The sequence below is a fragment of the Schistocerca nitens genome, chromosome 1, assembly GCF_023898315.1.
Source record: "Schistocerca nitens isolate TAMUIC-IGC-003100 chromosome 1, iqSchNite1.1, whole genome shotgun sequence".
Lineage (NCBI taxonomy): Eukaryota > Metazoa > Arthropoda > Insecta > Orthoptera > Acrididae > Schistocerca > Schistocerca nitens.
In genome coordinates, this window is record NC_064614.1 from 643,479,285 (window position 1) to 643,505,289 (window position 26,005).

Below are 26,005 nucleotides of genomic sequence, written 5' to 3' on the forward strand. Positions count from 1 at the left end.
AAGGGTGGCATGCTGTTCTAATTTGCGGTTGGCCTGTAGGAGGATGCTGTGAATAGCCGGTGTGGATGTGGGAGAGGAAAGATTGAGGACTTTTATTAAGGATAGGAGTTGACGGGTGTGTTCATTGGCTGAGTTGATGTGTAGGTGAAGGATTAGGTGGGTGAGGGCAATGGATTGTTCAGTTTGGAATTGGTATAGGGACTGATGGAAAGAAGGGTTGCAGCCAGAGATGGGAACTTTAAGTGTGAGGCCTTTGGGGGTTATGCCAAATGTCAGACAAGTTTGAGAAAATAAAATATGCGAGCGTAATCTGGCTAGGGTGAAGGCATGTTTGCGGAGGGAATGTAAATAAAACTTAATGGGGTCGTTGTGGGGGTGTTGTGAGGGTGACATGATATTAGAAGGTGGAAAGTGTAACATGAGGTTGAAATGAAAATGAAAGATAAAAATATATGGGGAGAGATAAAGGTGAACTAAAAAGCAACTGGAGATCTGGTATGGAAAAAGGCGAAAAAGTGTTGGTTAAGTTGATCCTGTGGTGAACTTGGGTTGGTAGACAGCGATGTGCATAAAGGTTAGGTGGTTGTGTTGCCGCTAAAACACGTTAAAGGGCGGAGAAATTCAGGAAAATTTCGAAAAAACGTGTAAATGTATTAAAAGGAGTGGTGTTGTGAAAGATTACGAAAATGGGGCTAACAATTTTCTGACGAAGAAATAATGACGTTAAAACCTGTGAGGAGCGGCTAAAAATGATCAGTGATGTGCGAAAAACGGAAGTGGAAATATAGTGAAAGTTATTAGAACTAGCCGAAATGATTGTTTTATACGTGAAAGCAGCTGTTATAGAACTAGAAACGGTGGATTTTATAGCAGCGGTAGTGTTGAAAGCGGAAAATAAAATTTTTTTGGTTATGGTTTGGAAGTGGGTTACGTATTATTGAGTATATATAGGCGGGATAAAATTGTATAGTAGATTACGGTAAAAAGGGGAAGGTGAATACAAAGTGAGACTACTGGTAAAAACAGAAAGAGAAAATAAGACGACAGGAAAGATTTCGAAATGCAACAGCGACAATAACAAACGTAATTGTTGGGTTCAAATTAATGATATGGTTATAATAGAGGGAAACATTCCGCGTAGGAAAAATATATCTAAAAACAAAGATGATGTGACTTACCAAATGAAAGTGCTGGCAGGTCGACAGACACACAAACAAACACAAACATACACACAGAATTCAAGCTTTCACAACAAACTGTTACCTCATCAGGAAAGAGGGAAGGAGAGGGAAAGACGAAAGGATGTGGGTTTTAAGGGAGAGGGTAAGGAGTCATTCCAATCCCGGGAGTGGAAAGACTTACCTTAGGGGGAAAAAAGGACGGGTATACACTCGCACACACACACATATCCATCCACACATATACAGACACAAGCAGACATATTTAAAGACAGAGAGTTTGGGCAGAGATGTCAGTCGAGGCAGAAGTGCAGAGGCAAAGATGTTGAATGACAGGTGAGGTATGAGTGGCGGCAACTTGAAATTAGCGGAGATTGAGGCCTGGTGGATAACGGGAAGAGAGGATATATTGAAGAGCAAGTTCCCATCTCCGGAGTTCGGATAGGTTGGTGTTAGTGGGAAGTATCCAGATAACCCGGACGGTGTAACACTGTGCCAAGATGTGCTGGCCGTGCACCAAGGCATGTTTAGCCACAGGGTGATCCTCATTACCAACAAACACTGTCTGCCTGTGTCCATTCATGCAAATGGACAGTTTGTTGCTGGTCATTCCCACATAGAATGCGTCACAGTGTAGGCAGGTCAGTTGGTAGATCACGTGGGTGCTTTCACACGTGGCTCTGCCTTTGATCGTGTACACCTTCCGGGTTACAGGACTGGAGTAGGTGGTGGTGGGAGGGTGCATGGGACAGGTTTTACACCGGGGGCGGTTACAAGGGTAGGAGCCAGAGGGTAGGGAAGGTGGTTTGGGGATTTCATAGGGATGAACTAAGAGGTTACGAAGGTTAGGTGGACGGCGGAAAGACACTCTTGGTGGAGTGGGGAGGATTTCATGAAGGATGGATCTCATTTCAGGGCAGGATTTGAGGAAGTCGTATCCCTGCTGGAGAGCCACATTCAGAATCTGATCCAGTCCCGGAAAGTATCCTGTCACAAGTGGGGCACTTTTGTGGTTCTTCTGTGGGAGGTTCTGGGTTTGAGAGGATGAGGAAGTGGCTCTGGTTATTTGCTTCTGTACCAGGTCGGGAGGGTAGTTGCGGGATGCGAAAGCTGTTGTCAGGTTGTTGGTGTAATGCTTCAGGGATTCCGGACTGGAGCAGATTCGTTTGCCACGAAGACCTAGGCTGTAGGGAAGGGACCGTTTGATGTGGAATGGGTGGCAGCTGTCGTAATGGAGGTACTGTTGCTTGTTGGTGGGTTTGATGTGGACGGACGTGTGAAGCTGGCCATTGGACAGGTGGAGGTCAACATCAAGGAAAGTGGCATGGGATTTGGAGTAGGACCAGGTGAATCTGATGGAACCAAAGGAGTTGAGGTTGGAGAGGAAATTCTGGAGTTCTTCTTCACTGTGAGTCCAGATCATGAAGATGTCATCAATAAATCTGTACCAAACTTTGGGTTGGCAGGCCTGGGTAACCAAGAAGGCTTCCTCTAAGCGACCCATGAATAGGTTGGCGTACGAAGGGGCCATCCTGGTACCCATGGCTGTTCCCTTTAATTGTTGGTATGCCTGGTCTTCAAAAGTGAAGAAGTTGTGGGTCAGGATGAAGCTGGCTAAGGTAATGAGGAAAGAGGTTTTAGGTAGGGTGGCAGGTGATCGGCGTGAAAGGAAGTGCTCCATTGCAGCGAGGCCCTGGACGTGCGGGATATTTGTATACAAGGAAGTGGCATCAATGGTTACAAGGATGGTTTCTGGGGGTAACGGATTGGGTAAGGATTCCAGGCGTTCGAGAAAGTGGTTGGTGTCTTTGATGAAGGATGGGAGACTGCATGTAATGGGTTGAAGGTGTTGATCTACGTAGGCAGAGATACGTTCTGTGGGGGCTTAGTAACCAGCTACAATGGGGTGGCCGGGATGATTGGGTTTGTGAATTTTAGGTAGAAGGTAGGGGTGCGTGGTGTTGGTGGTGTCAGGAGGTTGATGGAGTCAGGTGAAAGGTTTTGTAGGGGGCCTAAGGTTCTGAGGATTCCTTGTAGCTCCGCCTGGACATCAGGAATGGGATTACCTTGGCAAACTTTGTATGTGGTGTTGTCTGAAAGCTGACGCAGTCCCTCAGCCACATACTCCCGACGATCAAGTACCATGGTCGTGGAACCCTTGTCCGCCGGAAGAATGACGATGGACCGGTCAGCCTTCAGATCACGGATAGCCTGGGCTTCAGCAGTGGTGATGTTGGGAGTAAGATTAAGGTTTTTTAAGAAGGATTGAGAGGCAAGGCTGGAAGTCAGAAATTCCTGGAAGGATATGATGTTGCCAGGTCGTGTTGTATGCTTTACATAAGTCAAAAGAGACTGCAACCAGATGTTGGCATCTGGAAAAGGTCACATGACTTCAGGACCCAACCCAACTGCCAACTTGCCATACATTCCAGCAGCTTACGGAGAACGTTTGTGAGGCTGGTGGGCCGATAGCTAACCACATCAAGTGGATTTTTACAAGGTTTCTACACCAGAATGATTGTGCTCTCCTGCCACTGCGATGGAAAGACACCATCGCACCAGATCCGGTTGAAGATGACGAGGAGATATACACTCCTGGAAATGGAAAAAAGAACACATTGACACTGGTGTGTCAGACCCACCATACTTGCTCCGGACACTGCGAGAGGGCTGTACAAGCAATGATCACACGCACGGCACAGCGGACACACCAGGAACCGCGGTGTTGGCCGTCGAATGGCGCTAGCTGCGCAGCATTTGTGCACCGCCGCCATCTGTGTCAGCCAGTTTGCCGTGGCATACGGAGCTCCATCGCAGTCTTTAACACTGGTAGCATGCCGCGACAGCGTGGACGTGAACCGTATGTGCAGTTGACGGACTTTGAGCGAGGGCGTATAGTGGGCATGCGGGAGGCCGGGTGGACGTACCGCCGAATTGCTCAACACGTGGGGCGTGAGGTCTCCACAGTACATCGATGTTGTCGCCAGTGGTCGGCGGAAGGTGCACGTGCCCATCGACCTGGGACTTGACCGCAGCGACGCACGGATGCACGCCAAGACCGTAGGATCCTATCAGTGCCGTAAGGGACCGCACCGCCACTTCCCAGCCAATTAGGGACACTGTTGCTCCTGGGGTATCGGCGAGGACCATTCGCAACCGTCTCCATGAAGCTGGGCTACGGTCCCGCACACCATTAGGCCGTCTTCCGCTCACGCCCCAACATCGTGCAGCCCGCCTCCAGTGGTGTCGCGACAGGCCTGAATGGAGGGACGAATGGAGACGTGTCGTCTTCAGCGATGAGAGTCGCTTCTGCCTTGGTGCCAATGATGGTCGTATGCGTGTTTGGCGCCGTGCAGGTGAGCGCCACAATCAGGACTGCATACGACCGAGGCACACAGGGCCAACACCCGGCATCATGGTGTTGGGAGCGATCTCCTACACTGGCCGTCCACCACTGGTGATCGTCGAGGGGACACTGAATAGTGCACAGTACATCCAAACCGTCATCGAACCCATCGTTCTACCATTCCTAGACCGGCAAGGGAACTTGCTGTTCCAACAGGACAATGCATGTCCGCATGTATCCCGTGCCACCCAACGTGCTCTAGAAGGTGTAAGTCAACTACCCTGGCCAGCAAGATCTCCGGATCTGTCCCCCATTGAGCATGTTTGGGACTGGATGAAGCGTCATCTCACGCGGTCTGCACGTCCAGCACGAACGCTGGTCCAACTGAGGCACCAGGTGGAAATGGCATGGCAAGCCGTTCCACAGGACTACATCCAGCATCTCTACGATCGTCTCCATGGGAGAATAGCAGCCTGCATTGCTGCGAAAGGTGGATATACACTGTACTAGTGCCGACATTGTGCCTGCTCTGTTGCCTGTGTCTATGTGCCTGTGGTTCTGTCAGTGTGATCATGTGATGTATCTGACCCCAGGAATGTGTCAATAAAGTTTCCCCTTCCTGGGACAATGAATTCACGGTGTTCTTATTTCAATTTCCAGGAGTGTATATATATATATGGTTATAATAGAGGGAAACATTCCACGTAGGAAAAATATATGTAAAAACAAAGATGATGTGACTTACCAAATGAAGGTGCTGGCAGGTCGACAGACACACAAACAAACACAAACATACACACAAAATTCAAGCTTTCGCAACAAACTGTTTCCTCATCAGGAAAGAGGGGAAGGAGAGGGAAAGACGAAAGGATGTGGGTTTTATGGGAGAGGGTAAGGAGTCATTCCAATCCCGGGAGCGGAAAGACTTACCTTAGGGGGAAAAAAGGACGGGTATACACTCGCACACACACACATATCCATCCACACATATACAGACACAAGCAGACATCTCACAAGTAGACATATTTGAAGACAAAGACAAGACACACACACATATCCATCCACACAAGCGAGTGTGGATGGATATGTGTGTGTGTGCGAGTGTATACCCGTCCTTTTTTCCCCCTAAGGTAAGTCTTTCTGCTCCCGGGATTGGAATGACTCCTTACCTTCTCCCTTAAAACCCACATCCTTTCGTCTTTCCCTCTCCTTCCCTCTTTCCTGATGAGGCAACAGTTTGTTGCGAAAGCTTGAATTTTGTGTGTATGTTTGTGTTCGTTTGTGTGTCTGTCGACCTGCCAGCACTTTCATTTGGTAAGTCACATCATCTTTGTATATATATATATATATCTAAAAAGAAAGATGATGAGACTTACCAAACAAAAGCGCTGGCAGGTCGATAGACACACAAACAAACACAAATATACACACAAAATTCAAGCTTTCGCAACAAACTGTTGCCTCATCAGGAAAGAGGGAAGGAGAGGGAAAGACGAAAGGATGTGGGTTTTAAGGGAGAGGGTAAGGAGTCATTCCAATCCCGGGAGCGGAAAGACTTACCTTAGGGGGAAAAAAGGACAGGTATACACTCGCACACACACACATATCCATCCACACATACAGACACAAGCAGACAGTCTTTAAATATGTCTGCTTGTATCTGTATGTGTGGATGGATATGTGTGTGTGTGTGTGTGTGTGCGAGTGTATACCTGTCCTTTTTTCCCCCTAAGGTAAGTCTTTCCGCTCCCGGGATTGGAATGACTCCTTACCCTCTCCCTTAAAACCCACATCCTTTCGTCTTTCCCTCTCCTTCCCTCTTTCCTGATGAGGCAACAGTTTGTTGCGAAAGCTTGAATTTTGTGTGTATATTTGTGTTTGTTTGTGTGTCTATCGACCTGCCAGCGCTTTTGTTTGGTAAGTCTCATCATCTTTCTTTTTAGATATATTTTTTCCACGTGGAATGTTTCCCTCTGATATATATATATATATATAAAACAAAGATGATGTGACTTGCCGAACGAAAGCGCTGGCAGGTCAATAGACACACAAACAAACACAAACACACACACAAAATTCAAGCTTTCGCAACAAACTGTTGCCTCATCAGGAAAGAGGGAAGGAGAGGGAAAGACGAAAGGATGTGGGTTTTAGGGAGAGGGTAAGGAGTCATTCCAATCCTGGGAGCGGAAAGACTTACCTTAGGGGGAAAAAAGGACGGGTATACACTCGCGCACACACACACATATCCATCCACATATATACAGACACAAGCAGACATCTCACAAGCAGACATATTTGAAGACCTAAAAAATATTGCATGCCGCGAGATTCGATCCGGCGACCTTCGGATTACGAACCCGAGCGCTTACCGCTGCGCCACGACGCTGTAGAAATCTATTAATCGTAGAGAGTATTTCATCGCAACGGTTTCTTTTAACTGTCGATTTTCTTGACAACGGCTGAGAAGTGCATCTTGGTGCTTTGCCACATTACACCTCTGGCCATGAGCTTTTATTATGCGCAGTATGAATCGAATCTGAATTTCACAATTGGCGGCCTCCCCTTGTGAGATGAAAATTAATTCATAATTAAAAAAAGAAAAAAAAATGGATTTGGTTGACAATAGTATGGTTTCTTACATAATCAAAACATAAGCCCAAGAAATGATCATAAAAAATATTCCAAATTACGCAAATAAAATGAGTGTGATTCTTACAGAACTGTGTGGAGTTGAGAAGGATGGATCAGATTTTGTGAATACACGCTGAACAACTTTTGCAAATAGATAATTACACACTATAGGCAATGAAAATTCCGTAAAAGTAAAGTCAAGCTGTCCTCAATCCACAGTTCTTTAGTAGGTGTTGCTCTGTTGGAGCCTGGATACTCTTGTCTTCATCCATCCTTCCAACTGACTGGGTAAGCCAGCTATAAGAGGACCTGCAGTTTAGTGTGGACTCCGTAGTTTACTTTCACATTTTCACGCAGAAGAGAGATGCGCTAAGCGACAGAAAAATTCTACGACCAGCTGGGGATTGAATCTTGAACTTTTGGTTATATAGCTGATCACTTACTCACTGAGCTGCACGAAAAGTCTGTATCATTGTATTATTTCTTGGTCATCAAAGTGTGTTGTTGTAATTGATGCTTTGAGAATTATTGTTATGGCTTACAACACTGTAAACTGATGCATTCTCAATTAACTTATTACCAAGGAATATTATACAAAAGTTTTGTAAACCAGTATGTTTTGCTATTCACTACCTTTGTACTAATTTTTGTGATACTTTTGTTTGTTCTTTATAATGTTTCAAGAGTTCGGATATAATGCAGTCTCATACCACAATTGAAAAGGCCTCAGTTCAGACATTATTTATAAGCTAAGATTTGTGTGCAAGTATATAATTATAATTTAAGCACCTAGTAATAATGACAACTTCATTACAAAATGTATTTTTATTATATAAAGCTAAAAATTACAGTGTATGTGTTCTTATAATTTTACTTATTAGATATTGTAAGAAACATTGTGTAAGAACTCAGCTAAATTAAAGCAGCATTACATACTAGTCCACTTTTTTTTCTACAGCGCACTTGTCCTTGCTTCTCCTGAAATACGCTTCAATATCGATAGTGAGACTCATGATCCAATAGATGTGAAAGCCAAACAGCTGCTTGAAACAAATTCAATGGTGGAGGAATTCATGTTGTTGGCTAACATATCAGTAGCAGAAAAGATCCTGGAAGAGTTCCCTGAGTGTGCTATGTTGCGGCGTCATCCTGAGCCTGCTCCAGCAAATTTTGAGCCTCTTGTAAAAGCAGGAAGTGTTCTAGTAAGTACATTTTAACGACAGTAACTGTGCTGTTAACGCTATTATGGAGTAATTATGTATAGTGTTAGAACACTAGCCTCATAATCAGGAGAAGCTGGTTTCAAATGTAGATCTAACTTACTTTGTTATGGTTTCCCATCATTTCAATACACCGTTTCAGCTGAATAGTTGCCTGGTTCCTCCAAGAGTATGTAATTACTATCTAATTCTGCTAGTGATCCAGTTCCAATGGTATTGTTCTTCATTCAGTTTTTCATTAATTTATTTATTGAATTTTTGTTTTATCCTTTGACTAGTTAATGTAATGGTATAGGACTTGTCAGATGCATTACAGGAATATCTACAGGATTTTTCAGGGTCTTTGCAACAAATGTCTAGGGGTGCTAGATCACGCCATGAAGAACAAATTCTGTTAGAGACAAAATTTTCACTGCCACTTCCCTTACTAACCAGGTGTACAGCATGCTACCTACCTTTGTAAATTGATAAAGAGTGATTTTCAAGAGGAAAACCATAAGAATGAGTGTTTTTAAGTGGACAAAGATATTTTAGAAGCAAATCAGGATCCTCATTTGTGTACCTTACCTACTGCTGTTCACACTGAGCAAACGACTGGATTATAGCCAACACATATTGCATATGAACACCAAAGAGTGCATACAATCTGCCATCTCTCAGGCCATAACCAGTCTTAAACTGTACCTGGCATCATTGGGAAACATCAGTGAACATTTTGTCTCTAACAAGAGTTGTCCCCTGTTATGTGATCTATCACCCCTAGACATTTGTCACAAATACTTTAATGAAATATCCTGTATGTCATAAATAATTTGATGAAACACCCTGTATATACATCACAGAAATAGTTCCACTTATAGATAAAACTGGGTTGGATAGAACGAAGACGGTGTAGCAAATCAGACGTGGCCTTTACAATGGAACCATCCTGGAATTCATCATAACAGCTTCAGGAAACCACAGGGAGCTCAAGTCTGGATGCTCGGGTGGGAGTTTGAACCCTGCACTGCCTGAATGCAAGCCCAGTACCTTCAAACTGCACCAGCCTGCTCAATAAAGAGTTAGTAAGAGAAGCTTTCAATATGTCAGATATATCTAAAAACTTCAAATAGCTCATGCCATAAAAAATATAAACAGTTGTATTATAGGTACATAAATTTTGTCATAAACGTATGGTTTCCTGCCAACTTTATTCGTAACTGTTAGTCTTCTTATTTCAGACTCACTTCAGGTGTGGGGCAACATGCAGATTACATATTTCTAGATTTCCGGAAAGCATTTGGCACAGTGCCTTATTACAGGGTGGTAACATAGGTACAAGCATATGAATAAGTACACAAATATGAGTGGCTCAAAGACGTCATGAGTAATAGGACCCAGTATGTTGTTCTCGATGGTGAGTGTTCATCAGGGACAAGAGTATCATCAGGAGTGCCCCAGGGACGTGTGATAGGACCACTGTTGTTCTGTATAAACATAAGTAATTTGGTGGGCAGCAATTTGTTGTTGTTTGCTGATGATGCTGTGGTGTACTGTAAGGTGTGGAAGTTTAGTGACTGTAGGAATATACAAGATGACTTAGACAAAATTTCTAGGTGGTGTGATGAATGGCAGCTAGCTCTAAATGTGGAAAAATGTAAGTTAATGCAGATGAGTAGGAATAACAAATCTGTAATGTTCGAATACAGTATTACTAGTGTGCTGCTTGACACAGTCAAGTTGTTTAAATTTTGGGCAGAATGTTGCAAAGCAATACAAAATGGAATGAGCATGTGGTGACTGTGGTAGGGAAGGTGAATGGTTGACTTTGGTTTATTGGGAGAATTTTAGGAAAGAGTGGTTCACCTGTAAAGGAGGCTGTGTATAGGATGCTGGTACGACCTATTCTTGAGTAATGCTGTAATGTTTGGGATCTTGAACAGGTCGGATTGAAGGAAGACATCAAAGCAATTCAGAGGCAGGCTGCAAGATTTGTTACTGGTAGGTTTCAACAACATGTAAGTTATACGGAGATACTTCAGGAACTCAAATGGGATTCCGTGGAGGGAAGGCAATGTTCTTTTTGAGAAACACTTTTGAGAAAATCAGAGATATGGAATTTGAATTCTACTGAAGCCAGTGTACATTGCACGTAAGAACCACAACGATAAGGTACAAGACTTTATGGCTCATACAGAGGCATGTAGACAGTGGTTTTTTCCTTCGCTCTACTTGCGAGTGGAATAGGAAAGGAAATGACTAGTAGTGGTACACGGTACCCTCTGCCATGCGCTGTACAGTGGCTTGCAGAGGGTCTATGTAGATTTAGCTGTTGCATGTTCAGCTGTACCTGGAACAGAGAAAACGGAAGACCAGGAGTAGGACCATTGTCATGTAAAACACACACATAGCAAAGACAGTACCATACTCAGCAGTTTCTAGAATGACTAGTACTTTTGTAAGCTAAAAATCATAAAAACATGTATTAAGTAGAAATGTTTTTAACACTGCTCTAAATTCTATTTCCCTTTTAACCCTTTGATAGAAGCGAGAAAGTTAGAGCAAGATATTGAAAGATGGAGCTCTCAGCTGTACCGTAAGACTTACCTAGATACCTCAGTTGGCAACAGCAGTTCCCTCAGAAGACAAGAGTTTAAGTTCCATTTTAGCCTTCAGTTGCACTGAGCCAGAAAGTTTCACAATAGCATACACAGCACTGAACAGTTAAGTCTTGAAACAACCTGTACTACATTATTTTCTGTGTCCAAGTGAGAATATCTAAATTCTCCTCTTCCAAAACTCGGCAGCTTCAATGGCCTTATTATTGCACAAAAACAGATCTTCCACTGTGCAAACAAACTCCACCCATGAGTAAATGTTCAATCATTGCGTGTTTCTCCCCATGCACACTGGTCATTATCAAATTAGCTCCACTTACTTTGCATTTTATCGTCATGTACTATGCTGTTGTTGCTGCCTGCGTGACTTCCCCTTTGGGGCACAGGTTTATATTTTTTGCAGAAAGTACCATCATGCAGATTGGTGGGAGGTCTCAGGTAAGCCTTCTAGCATCACTGGCTGTTGGATAAAGCTCGTCCTTGACTTACAACAAGTTGGAACTGTTTGGTGCTGTTGTTGAATTTTCTGATTTTTCTCTGTTTCACTGGCTACTTTGCGTGTGATGTTTGGTAGCGCTGTGGCCACAAGTGGGTAAATCGTGAGGACAAGTGTAGGCCTCAGGCATCTGATAACATCACTGACAATCTCATTTAAAGCACTGTCTACTTCTTGGGAGTGGCTAGACACCTCCCATACTACTTCCACATATTCTCTAGCTGCAAAACAGCCATAGACCATGGCATATTATTTCTTGGCATACCGTATTTACTCGAATCTAAGCCGCACTTTTTTTCTGGTTTTTGTAATCCAAAAAATCGCCTGCGTCTTAGACTCGAGTGTAAAGCAAGCGGAAGTTCTGAAAAATGTTGGTGGGTGGTGGGTGCCGCCACAACTAACTTCTGCCGTCGAATATATGTAGTGCTACACAGGCATGCTTTGTAGGCACAAAGATAAATACTGGCGCCAAAACCTCTGCGTCAGTAAATAAATTTAAAAAAAGTTGGAAGGCGAGCATTTTTTTCTCCGCCCGAGTTTCGACCATTGCATTTTCATACATTATCCAACGAAGTAAATACAAATTCTGTATTGTTCATCTTCGAATGTAGCAGCATTTCAATGTACTACGAAAATCCGACTGGCAAGACTGTTTGGGATATTTGTCAATATGGCCAACTCTACGTTCTGAATTTTTTCTTACCTGTGAGAAGAGATGGTTGCTAATAGGAACTTTTATGAATTGTGAATCACATGCAGTATTCTCTTCACCATAAGAATAATACGAGTATAAACATTTTGCCATGTATTGTTTCCTGTTTGCTGCCATCTCATTTAAATCCTGTCTGCCTAATAAACTACGAAACTAGAGTGAGACAACTGTAAACGCAGAAGAATATACATATCATGTCATGTTTATATTCGTATTATTCTTGTGCCTAATAGTGATACAGTCAGAAATGAAACACGGCAATTGACTAGATTTTTAAATCTAAGATGACTCTAATTTCTGTGCAGAATGTAATGTTCTAAAGAGGCACCTGCAAAGATTTTCAAACGGAGAAAAATTTTCCCTAAACTCTCCTTCAGAACATCTTCTATCATACGCAGTCTATTATTTGGTTCTTGTTGATAATTATCGAAGAAAGCAGCAGTGTAAGTAACAACAAATAGCAGTCTCTTTCCATTGTTTCACTAATGAGAAAATTGTAAGCGGTGGTAGTGCGCACGGGCCATAAACACGCACTATCAGAATGCGACAAACATGCATGACACAGTACAGTAATGCATTTTCAGCTTAGAGTGACGTAAACACCTATAACAAAGAAAACGGCACTTATCAGTTCAAAGAAAAATAAGCAATCAATTCAAACCAGACAAAGCGCGTGAAAAAGGAAGGGTACCCATATAAATACGGACGGAGCGCCTGACGCATAGCAATGGCTACCTGGTAAAGCTTAACTGCTAAGCTTACCACTCGAACCAAACCACTGTAGCTGTATCGCCATTCATTCGACCTAAATTGTGTCTCATATTACAATGGACCAACTTTGTTTCGATTTGGAGATGCGGCCTAAAACTTTTCTCTCCCCTTGAATTTCGAGTCTCAAATTCCAGGTGCAGCGTAGATTCGGGAAAATTTTTTTTCCTTGATTTCGAGTCTCATTTTTCAGGTGCGGCTTAGATTCGAGTAAATACGGTAATTTCTTCCAGAAGTTTTATCCAACAAAGTAGTGAGAAGAGCTTCTGTAATGTTCGTATACTAGGAGATAATAATTCGGAACAAACTGGAAAGCTGTTTAAAAGCCCCATTCCCTTAGTGCTTTTGTGGAAACTTCATAGAGTGGTATACACTATAATAACTGCAGTAATTGATGTTAAAGAAGTCCCACTTATTTAGTTTTATGTACACCCCCTCCCCCCCTTTCCCTTCCGTGTGTGTAAGAGTGATGAATTCTCCCAATGTTATTAACTTTTTTTTTTTTTTTTTTTAAGGGATTTGAGTTAAAGACATCGTGTGGAAAAGAGCTGGCAACATCTCTGGATACAGCAGTAAATCCTGCCAACCCTTATTTGAATACAATGCTGCGTATTCTGGCCACCCGTTGCATGAATCAAGCTGTCTACTTTCCAAGTGGAATGCAGCAGAGGGAGGATTTTTTCCATTATGGTTTGGCTGTACCGGTCTACACTCACTTCACTTCTCCCATAAGAAGGTACAGAAACACACAATGTAAAATTTAAAAAAATTATATATATGTGCGGATGGGTGTGTGTGTGTGTGTGTGTGTGTGTGTGTGTGTGTGTGTGTGTGTGTGTGCGCGCGCGCGCGATTGTATACCTGTCCTTTTTTCCCCCTAAAGTAAGTCTTTCCGCTCCTGGGATTGGAATGACTCCTTACCCTCTCCATTAAAACCAACATCCTTTCCCTCTCCTTTCCTCTTTCCTGATGAAGCAACCTTGGGTTGCTTAAGCTTGAAATTTGTGTGGGTTTTTGTGTGTTTTTTATTGTGTCTATCAACATACCAGCACTTTCTCGTTTGGTAAGTTACAGCACCTTTTATATATATGAGGCAACAGTTTGTTGCGAAAGCTTGAATTTTGTGTGTGTGTTTGTGTTTGTTTGTGTGTCTATCGACCTGCCAGCGCTTTCGTTCGGTAAGTCACATCATCTTTGTTTTATATATATATATATATAATGTGACTTACCAAATGAAAGTGCTGACAGGTCGACAGACACACAAACATACACACAAAATTCAAGCTTTCGCGACAAACTGTTGCCTCATCAGGAAAGAGGGAAGGAGAGGGAAAGACGAAAGGATGTGGGTTTTAAGGGAGAGGGTAAGGAGTCATTCCAATCCCGGGAGCGGAAAGACTTACCTTAGGGGGAAAAAAGGACGGGTATACACTCGCGCACACACACACACATATCCATCCACACATATACAGACACAAGCAGACATATTGGTCTTTAAATATGTCTGCTTGTGTCTGTATATGTGTGGATGGATATGTGTGTGTGTGCGAGTGTATACCCGTCCTTTTTTCCCCCTAAGGTAAGTCTTTCCGCTCCTGGGATCGGAATGACTCCTTACCCTCTCCCTTAAAACCCACATCCTTTCGTCTTTCCCTCTCCTTCCCTCTTTCCTGATGAGGCAACAGTTTGTTGCGAAAGCTTGAATTTTGTGTGTATGTTTGTGTTTGTTTGTGTGTCTGTCGACCTGCCAGCACTTTCATTTGGTAAGTCACATCATCTATGTTTTTAGATATATTTTTCCTACATGGAATGTTTCCCTTTATATATTTCCCACGTGGAATGTTTCCCTGTGTGTGTGTGTGTGTGTGTGTGTGTGTGTGTGTGTGTGTGTGTGTAGAAAGCACAGTTTAGTTGAAAACTAAGTACAAGGTTTTTAGGTTTGTACTGTTCCATACATTTTAAGATTTGCAAGAGATTCAGATTACTCTTGTTAACCATCAGTTTAGCAGCTTATTTGTACAGTGTCTGCAGCTTACACTTGTACTGTGTCAGACTAAAGGAAAGATCATAGCAGAATTTTGAAGATGTCATTAATTTATCTTTCTCTCATTTGAGTTTTGTTATTCTGTTGCCTGACTGAGAAGAAGACATATCTACACTAAAATAGACCAACTGCAGGCTATTGTAACATTGTCCAATCAAATACCCATGATTGGCAAGACATGAGATTTCACTGTGCTTGATCACTGTCAAATCATTGGGGTCTTAAGCAACAAGCACTTATATGTTAAGTTATATAGGCACTACAATTATAATGACCACTGCTGGTAGGGTAAACTGCTCTGATAAACAATATGTAAGTGGAAGAAATTGCTGTCGGTTGAGTTAGACAGACCACATTGCAGAATTTGTCAGTTCAGAGCAACAAACAATACCATTCAGAATGATTGCCTAACTTAAAGGTATAGAAGCTTCCATGTGACGTGAGTATCCCTGCTAGTCATTTGACATTTAGTACTGGCATTAGTAGAACCCTTGTCACTGTTCATTGGCATTTCGTGGGTTCTGTTTCACCATCAAAATGTTCTGGAGAAAGAGAGAGAGAGAGAGAGAGAGAGAGAGAGAGAGAGAGAAAGCTAACTTCTGTGGTTGTTTCCATTTTGGCATGATCCTTGAAAGTTTGATTTCAAGGAAATCTAAAACTTCCGTGCCCTCAGGATAATGTAGTTCTACAGTTCCTTCTTTGAACTGATGTCTGTGAGTTACCTGATTAGAAGCTATTAGGTGTAATGTACAACTCTTGTACCACTATAAAACAGTTCTCCAAATTTTTCTTGCTGTCTCTTGTAATATTTTACTGCTCTCTCATGTTGTTGTTGTTGTGGTCTTCAGTGCAGAGACTGGTTTGATGTAGCTCTCCATGCTACTCTATCATTTGCAAGCTTCTACATCTCCAAGTTACTACTGCACCCTTCATCCTTCTGAATCCAATTAGTGTATTCATCTCTTGGTCTCCCTCTACAATTTTTACCCTCCACGCTGCCCTTCAGTACTAACTTCATTATCTCTTGATGCCTCAGAACATGTCGTACCAACTGATCCCTTCTTCTAGTCAAGTTGTGCAACAAATTCCTCTTCTTCCCAGTTCTATTCAGTACCACCTCATTAGTTACATGATCTACCATCTAATCTTCAGCATTGTTCTGTAACACCACATTTCGAAAGCTTCTATTCTCTTCTTCTCTAAACTAGTTATCATCCATGTTTCACATCCATACATGGATACACTCCATACAATTACTTTTAGAAAAGACTTTGTGACACTTTTTTTTAAATCTGTACTCGGTGTTAATAAATTTCTCTTTTTCAGAAATGCTTTTCTTGCCATTGCCAGCCTACATTTTATATGCTCTCTACTTCAACCATCAAGAGTTATTTTGCTCCCTAAATAGCAACACTCATCTACTACATTAGGTGTCTCATTTTCTAATCTAATTCCCTCAGCATCACCTGATTTAATTAGACTACATTCCATTATCATCGTTTTGCTTTGGTTGATGTTCCTCTTATATCCTCCTTTGAAAACACTGTCCATTCCGTTCAACTGCTCTTCCAGGTCCTTTGCTGTCTCTGACAGAATTACAATGTCATCAACAAACCTCAAAGTTTTCTCCATGGATTTTAACTCCTACTCCAAATATTTCTTCTGTTTCCTTTACTGTTTGCTCAATATATAGATTGAATAATGTCGGGGATAGGCTACAACCCTGTCTCACTTCCTTCTTAACCACTGCTTACCTTTCATGCCCATCTACTATTATAACTGCCATTTGGTTTCTGTACAAATTGTAAATGGCCTTTCGCTCCCTGTATTTTACCCCTGCCATCTTCAGAATTTGAAAGAGAGTATTTCAGTCAACATTGTCAACAGCTTTCTCCAAGTCTACAAATGCTAGAAACTTAGGTTTGCCTTTCCTTAATCTATCTTCTAAGAGAAGTTGTAGAGTTAGTATTGCCTCACGTGTTTCATCATTTCTATGGAATCCAAACTGATCTTTCCCAAGGTCGGCATGTACTAGTTTTTCCATTTGTCTGTTAAGAATTTGTGTTAGTATTTTGCAGCTGTGACTTATTAAAATGATAGTTCAGTAATTTTCACACCTGTGAACACCTGCTTTCTTTGGGATTGGAATTATTGTATTCTTCTTGAAGTCTGAGGGCATTTCACCTGTCTCAGACATCTTGCTCAGCAAATGGTAGAGTTTTGTCACGGCTGGCTCTCCCAAGGCTATCAGTAGCTGTAAAGAATGTTGTCACCTTGTCTTGACTTAGGTCTTTTAGTGCTCTGTCAAATTCTTCACCCAGTAACATATCTCCCATTTCATCTTCACCTACGTCCTCTTCCATTTCCATAATATTGCCCTCGAGCATCGCCCCCGTACAGACCCTCTATGTAATCTTTCGACCTTTCTGCTTTCCCTTCTTTGCTTAGAACTGATTTTCTATCTGAGCTCTTGGTACTGATACAAGTGGTTCTCTTTTCTCCAAAGGTCTCTTTAATTTTCCTGTAGGCAGTATCTATCTTACCCCTAGTGAGATAAGCCTCTACACCCTTACATTCGTCCTCTAGCCATCCCTGCTTAACATTTTGCATTCCCTGTCGATGTCATTTTTGAGATGTGTGTATTGCTTTTTGCCTGCTTCATTTACTGCATTTTATATTTTCTCCTTTCATCAATTAAATTCGATATTTCTTCTGTCTTTTTACCTACTTGATCCTCTGCTGCCTTCACTATTTCATCTCTCAAAGCTAACCATTCTTCTTCTACTGTATTTCTTTCCCCTGTTCATGTCAATTGTTCCCTAATGCTCTCTCTGAAACTGTCTACAACCTCTGGTTCTTTCAGTTTATCCATATCTCATCTCCTTAAATTCCCATCTTTTTGCAGTTTCTTCGGTTTAATCTACAGTTCATTACCAATAGATTGTGGTGGCCAGAGTCTACATCTGCCCTTGGAAATGTCTTAGAATTTAAAATCTGGTTCCCAAACCTCTGTCTAACCATCATATAATCAATCTGAAACTTTCAAGTGTCTGCAGGTCTCTTCCACATTTACAGCTTTCTTTCACGATTCTGAAACCAAGTGTTAGCTATGATTAAGTTATGCTCTGCACAAAATTCTACCAGCCAGCTTTCTCTTTCATTCCTTACCCCCACTCCATATTCACCTTCTACTTTTCCTTCTCTTCCTTTTCCTACTATCAAATTCCAGTCCCCCATGACTGTTAAATTTTCGTTTCCCTTCACTGTGTGAATAATTTCTTTTGTCTCGTCAAATATTTCTTCAATGTCTTTGTCATCTGCAGAGCTAGTCGGCATATGAACTTGTACTACTGTGGTACGCATGGGCTTTGTGTCTATCTTGGCTACAGTAATGCGTTCACTATGCTGTTCCTAGTAGCTTACCAGCTCTCCAATTTTTTTTAATCATTATTAAACCTACTCCTGCATTACTCCTATTTGATTTTGTACTTATAACCCTATATTCACCTCACCAGAAGCCTTGCTCCTCATGCCACTGAACTTCACCAATTCCCACTATATCTAGCTTTAACCTATTCATTTCCCTTTTTAAATTTTGTGATTTACCTGCCTGATTAAGGGATCTGAAATTTCATGCTCCGACCCGTAGAATGCCAGTTTTCTTTCTCCTGATAACGACGTCCTCCTTAGTAGTCCCCACCCGGTGATCCAAATGGGGGACTATTTTACCTCCAGAATATTTTATCCAAGAGGACGCCGTCTTCATTTAACCATACAGTAAAGCTGCGAAAAATTACAGCTCTCATACAAAATAAAAATACCCCAACCATCACGTTGTTCTTTGGCTTTTAACTCATTTCAGCTGACTTTTATATCATTCTTGTAGCTCTTATTTCAACTCTAAGATGACTGCTAACTGATCCAGCCACAATAAGTGGAAATGCTTTCAACACTTTTCCTTGAAATTAATGATAGTACAGCTCATTTTACATTATCACCATTTGCATGTACACTTTTAAGCTTCAGGTGCTTACCATTGTGGCCAAGCAGATGCATCATTTCTGCAATCTGAGCATCTATCCATTGGCAAGCTTGTGTAGAGTAATGATTTGAGAGCCACCTTGTACGACAGGGAGGTGAGCCAGTTCCGGATCATGTTTATGTGCCTTGACACTTATGGATTGAAACACCGGCCAGCCCAAATGTGGTTTTACTTTACTGTTAGAAGAAACACATGTTCCTTGGGATATATATGTGTTCTTCAAAGTTTGGTTATTTTGAGCCAATATGAAGAACATTGATTCTGTTTCAGTACAGGTACTGCTGCAATTGAAACTCATGATGAAAATAAACATTCGTGTGTTTGCTCTGCGGTTACTTATGGTTTTTTTCTGCTTGCCATTTTATGAACGTTTTCCCACCAGCTTTGAGATAAAATCATAATTGTAGTTCTTGTAGTGTATGTGGTTCTTGTGTTACAGCACTTTTATTTATCTTAAGTTTTCCTTGTGGCTTCCTGTTGTACTGCATATGTTAATCAGTACCAACTTAATGAAATTGTAGTCATCTCAATTGGCATCCTGAGTTTGAGTCTAGCATGCATCTGTGATTAATAGGAAGGACACAGTGTGTTATCTTGGATGGAGAATCACCATCAGATGTAGAGGTACCTTTAGGTGTATCCCAGGTAAGTGTGTTGGGACCCTTGCTGTTCATGTTGTATATTAACAACTTTGCTGAAAATGTTAATAGTAACATCAGGCTTTTTGCAGATGATGTTGTTATCTATAATGAAGTGCTATCTGAAACAAACTGCATAAATATTCAGTCAGATCTTGATAAGATTTTAAAGTGGCACAAAGATTGACAACTTGCTTTAGATGCTCAGAAATGTAAAATTGTGTACTTCACAAAACGAAAAAAACATAGTATTCTATGACTGTAATAGCAATGAGTCACTGTTGGAATTTGGACAACTCATTTAAATACCTGGATGTAACACTCTGTGGGGATATGAAATGGAATGATCACATAGGCTCAGTCTTGGGTAAAGCAGATGGTAGACTTCAGTTTATTGGTAAAATACTGGGGAAGTGCAATCCACGTGCAAAATAGATTGCTTACAAATCACTCGTGCAAACGGTTCTACAATATTGCTCAAGTGAGTGGGGCCCATACCAGGTAGGACTAACAGGGGATATTGGACTTATACAGAGAAGGCCAGCATGAATAGTCACAGGTTTGTTCAATCCATGGGAGAGTGTCACAGAAGGAACTGAACTGTAAGACTCTTCAAGATAGACGTAAACTATCCCAAGAAAGTCTATTAACAAAGTTTCAAGACACGACTTTAAATGGTGACTCTGGGAATATACCACAATCCCCTATGTATTGCTCACACAAGGATCATGAAAATAAGATTAGAATAATTACTGCATGCTCAGAGGCATTCAAAGAATCATTCTTCCTGTGTTCCATACAGGAATGGAACAGAAAGAAACGCTAATTAACTGGTACAAAGGGACCTACCCTCTGGCATGCACCTCATGGTGGGTTGCAAAGTATAGATTTAGATGTAGAATCCAGATCTCCAGTTCATCCAAATCATTGTTTTTCTCTTCCTGTTTTTTCATGGTAACTGTATTTGATGCTCGGGAAGTAATGGTGCCAACAATTATGGACAACAATAATCTAATTTATATTCAGCGAATTGCGGTACATGGAGCCTGGCACATTGTCAATTAAAAATTAACATTTATTTGCACAGTACTGTGTTGCCCCCCTCCCCCCCTCCCAATTGTTGCAAATGTAAAATTATATTGAAAAGAAAGATGGTGTTAATCTCTATTGACAAAATGTTAGATGTGCTGTATAGGATGCCTGTAGAAGTATTGTTGAAAATATTTTTGAAGAATTTGGTAATGGAACTTCGACATCAGGTTGTGAGAAGTTGAAGACTTTTCTTTCAAAATTATATCAGTGACAGTTTAGAGACACTTGGGATGACAAAAAAATGCAAAGAAATATTCACTATATGACAATATTTTCGTATGGTTTGATGCAAAGAAGGAGAGTGGTGTTCTGATTTCCTGCCCAGCTTTGTAGAAAAAAGTTTAAACAAGAAGCTTACTAAAAGTGATCCTAACTTCACAGACAGCCAGGGTTGGTTACAAAAGTGGAAAGACGGACACTGAACACACCAGTTGTCAGTGACTAGTGAAAGCAGTTCAGGGGATACAGTAACTTATAAACATTTCAGAATTTGACTCCAATGAAATTTACAACACTGACGAATCTCAATATTTTTATCAGATGCTACCCAATGAAGTTCCAGATCGGATGACTCTGCAAAAGTGTATAAAAGAGGACATAATTACAATAATAGCTTACATTAATGTTTTATGGAACATAAAATCCCTCTTTTATGGAACATAAAATTCCTCCTCTGTTCATAAGAAATCAAAAAAATCTCCATACATAAGAACATGTGTATCCTTGGCAGTTCTTGTAAGTCACAAAAGTATTTGGGGATAGTCAGTTTAGTTTTTAAAAACTGGTTCTTCGAACATTTTGTGCTAAGTGTAACAAAATTTCCAAAAGAAGATTGTCAGCCTCTAATGGCCATATTGTTAACCTATGATGATTTGTCACATCAGGGTGTAGAAGAACAGGTCAGTGGTGGCCTCAAAGTCAGATTTCTATCATGTAACACAATGGCACTGTTGCATCCAGTGAGTTCAGAAAAATAGTAACCATATGTATAAAAGACACCTACTTTGTAAGCTTGCTGAAAAAGAGGGGGGAATAGTGTGATAACTCATTGCAATCTATAAATGTCAAAGACATCATTTATATGACTGCAAGTGCATTTGATTATTTTGCCGAGTGAACAATCACGAACTACTGGAAAATCTATGGCCATCCGTTTGTGTGTTCACTGCCACAGTTTGCACATTGAGTGAAGAAACTGGTGACAATGTTGCCTCAACAGAGTTTGTTGAAGCATTTGCAGCCATTTCAGGGTGCTCCGTTGTAGATGTTAATTGTGTAAAAGGCTGGCTGCAAAATGACAATGATTCTTACTGTCATATGATTTCAGATGACAAATTTGTCACTATTTTTTATCTTGGATAATGGTGATAGTGGTGTGTAATTAATTGACAAAGTTGACATTCAATCTGAAGACATTGTGATAGATTCAAATGCAATAATGCACCTGGCCAAAATTATGGTTTATTTGGAATTCTGGACAGAAACAACTATGGCTGAATAAATACTAATGAAATGCCTGCATGATGCTGCTGCATAAATGATATACAAATCTGGCTTAAAGGAAACTGGCTGATTATTTCAGTGTACAAAACACCGGCCCGAATGTATGTGAAAATAATATTAAATTTGTTTTTACATGAAAATAAGTATAAATTAAGTGTTTATGGCATTTAACTCCTGCCATATACTTTTTTTTATTTTTTTATTTTCTCCGAATTTTCCAGATTATCCGGGTTTTATATAACCCAGATGACCTACAGCCCCACTTTGTATGTGTAAACAATGTTCCACTGTATTGTATGCAATTGATAATTGTGTGTGGTGATTATCAAGAAAACATGATAAAAAATTTTGTAATCCAGAAGGCCATTCCTTCTTGAACTTCACCTAAAAATCGTATGAATATCTGCACCAATCAAATAGATTTTACAAAATGTATATAATGTTTTTGGTAACCAAATGTCTTTTGTATTGAAGAAATGCCAATTGGGAAGCCTGATTTATTTCACATCCAGAAATCTTTTCTTCTATGTCAGTATGTCTTACGTAATTGTTGGATTGTTACAGTCTTTCTTATGTAAAAGTATGATAATTATTTACGTAAAAAATAAGGCAGTTTTCTGTAATATTCATTTCTAGCACTGTACGACGTAATGGTGTATCATTCAATAAATTTTATAAAGCTTAAAGTATATTTATTAGAAAATAATGCAATTTCCTGTAAGCATTGCTGTCCAGCCCATTGCAAAATAATAATGCGTCAAAGAATAATCTGTATAAAATTCACAGATTACACCAGATTACACTAAGTATTTCCTTTTCATTCATGTGTAGTTTACTTTACAGAGTATTCACAATCATTTCATTCTTCAAATTTTCAAAGCATTTAGTATTGAAATGGTTCACTCTAAAGTACTGCTTTATCTTTGTAAGGGAACACAAGTAAAACTTAGGATCAACTGACACAACGGGTGATTTCCATGCACATATGATTTAGGACTTGTTAAATAATCAGTTCTACATTTTATAAACTACACGAGGACTGCCAAATCATATGCTATTGATAGGTACACTTTTGCTCAAACTTATATTTCCCAGCCCATCTAAGGGCATCAGACTGCCTGCACTTCTCACCTACTTCCCAAACTCCTCAGAAGCCTTTACTCTATACCTTGCTGATCTAGTACTTCTGGAAGAGAGGGTATAGTGGAGAAATGGATTAGACACTCTGCAATGCTGTGCATGTTATTTTGAAACATTCTCACACAGTAAAACTGAAATTGGACCAGACCTAAAATCCAGACTGTTAGTTTTTGTGGAGACTGCTCTTACTAACTTTATTGTACCCAGCATGCTTCATGGCACACCCGACAACTTCAGTTTATGTATATCTTGCTCCGACTGTTTAACTCCTCAGTTAGGAATGTAGGAGAGAGAATGGAAGCTACCAGTGACATTATGTGTCTGGCAGTTTCAGCAATTTTATGTAACGCTGAGTAATAGAACAGATGCCCATTCTTGGGATAATGTTGCCATTTCTTGAAAAGTTTCTTTTACATTTGCATAGCCACTTTCTTTCAATCTGTATTCAGAAACATACACAAATCCTTATTTGATGTAGTTTGAGTTCCCGCATTCATTAATTTCTTGTTCAACAATTCCTGGAGTAGGCTTTTCTGAATTTTAGAGGTGGGAACTCTTGCTACAACATATCCTTTTTCTCATAACCCTCCTGGCCTTAACCTTTGTTAGTCTACGTCCTTCACTTATCTATCCCCTTCCCTGCTCCCACTCTCTTACTACACACATTTTCTATCCCGCTAACTCACCTACATAGCCTACTTCTCTCCTCTCCCACTCCCTTCCCCCCACCCACCACAGCCTCGCGACACAGCGCTAGCAGCTCTGTCCTGTCCCCACCATCCTTGCAGGCTCCCATAGGCAGTACTAGCAGCTTCCCTCACCCCTATCGTGCTATCCCCGTACCAAGCCTCTTCCCCACCCCCACTACCCACCCCAGCTTAATTACTGCTCTTGTCACACACAGTCACAGTCCAGACTCAGTGCCTGTGTGAGTTGTGCTTGTTTGTTTTTGCTTCACAAGGACTTTGTCTGGAAGCTCAAATAGTTTACCATTCTTTTTCATTGTACGTATCTGTGACTCAAGTACCTCCTCTATGTCGTGACTGGCAGTCTGTTCTTTCCTCGTTGTTTTTCATTACATGTAATAAGATAATTAAGACTTATTACAAAACTGACTAATATTAATTCTGAGCCTATCGAAAACATATATAAACTATAAATTTCATACTATATATTCATTTTACACATAATTTTGTACACAAACTTCATCAGCTTTTCAATGCTGCTTGTACTTTTCGTGTAGCTTTAATTGTTTCCTCACAAATACATGCTTTGTTCATATGGGTGCTAATTTGCATTGTTAAATCAATAATAAATATTAAATAATTGAACTAATTAAAGTCATACATCTCTAATTACCTGTATTTACTAATGTTGTTACTACTTTTATTATGTTTTATTTACTGGAAAATTCACTTTATCTTACTCAGAATATACATTCCAGCCTGTAATTTGAAATAAGTAGTATTCACAGAAAATCTATTAGATCAGTTCAATAGTGCTCACTGAGTCCTATCCATTGACACTACATTTGTCTGAATCACTTAAGGTGTTAGTGAGTTATTAATTTTCATAGCTCATTTTATATCCAAAATATTTAATGTTTAAAAACTTGTAAACTAATCATGTAGTGAGAATATGTCTTTACTCACATACTCGTCTAATTTTTATATTTAAAACCATGTGACTGGTTTCTCTGTCACTGGTTTGGTTTACTTTTTGCCTTATTTCATATTTGCTTTATTCATGTAGTTCGACCATGCCGACTGCCTTCCCTGGTCAACTCGAATAATGGTTTTTCTCACCACGTAGTCTGTGTTTCTGGCTAGCTGAACTGCACTCAGGATTTCTCATACTTTGCACTTCAAAGCTGCTACCCACTACTGCCCCAAACGTCATCTGGTTCGATGTCCCCCACAACTGTCAAATGAGACTCTCCTGGTAGTCACAACATCGACTGACTCTGCTGCTAGTGTTATGACAGGATGTGCACATAGCTGCATGTGTTGTTAAAGGTTTTCATAGGCATTTCCAGTGTGTAGGTGTCTCACCCTGAATACTTCAAAATCTCAGAGCCTGCTGTGTGCTGATCAGTTCCAGCAGAGCTCTAAAGTCAGTATTATCATGTAGCATTCAGTCTTTGTGTGACTAGGTAACCACATTTAGTCCAGATAACTGCAGACATTGCCTCACCACTCCCCTCAAGTTCTTAGTAGAGTAATCTTTTTCGTCATGGTGTGGTAGGCCCTGTGAGTTATTACCTTATACATTTTTAATTGTGTTTTAATTTTAGGTATTGAGGGTCAGCCTAAAATAAATGTATGTCTATGTACAATAATTTGATTTTTTGATTTATTCTGTATCATGATTTTGTATGTATGTGTTTACTTTCTTTAGGTATGCAGATATAATTGTGCACCGACTTCTGGCTGTTTGCATTGGAGCAGATTCAACTTATCCAGATCTCCTTGATAAAAAGAAATCTCAGGAACTTTGTAACAATTTGAATTATCGAAACCGTATGGCACAATATGCTGGGAGAGCATCAGTTGCACTCCATACACATGTAAGGCTGTTATTTGTTATGGTTATGAG

At 40.6% G+C, this 26,005-nt stretch overlaps 1 protein-coding gene across 1 annotated transcript in view; it reads left to right on the forward strand.

The window, feature by feature from the left end:
* The window catches only part of LOC126258312 (exosome complex exonuclease RRP44), a 158,529-nt gene that overhangs the window by 96,856 nt on the left and 35,668 nt on the right, over positions 1-26,005 (forward strand). The window contains exons 13-15 of the mRNA XM_049955633.1: positions 8,117-8,360; positions 13,467-13,687; positions 25,808-25,976. Coding sequence (XP_049811590.1) covers positions 8,117-8,360; positions 13,467-13,687; positions 25,808-25,976 — 634 coding nt within the window. The remainder of the gene's footprint in view (positions 1-8,116; positions 8,361-13,466; positions 13,688-25,807; positions 25,977-26,005) is intronic.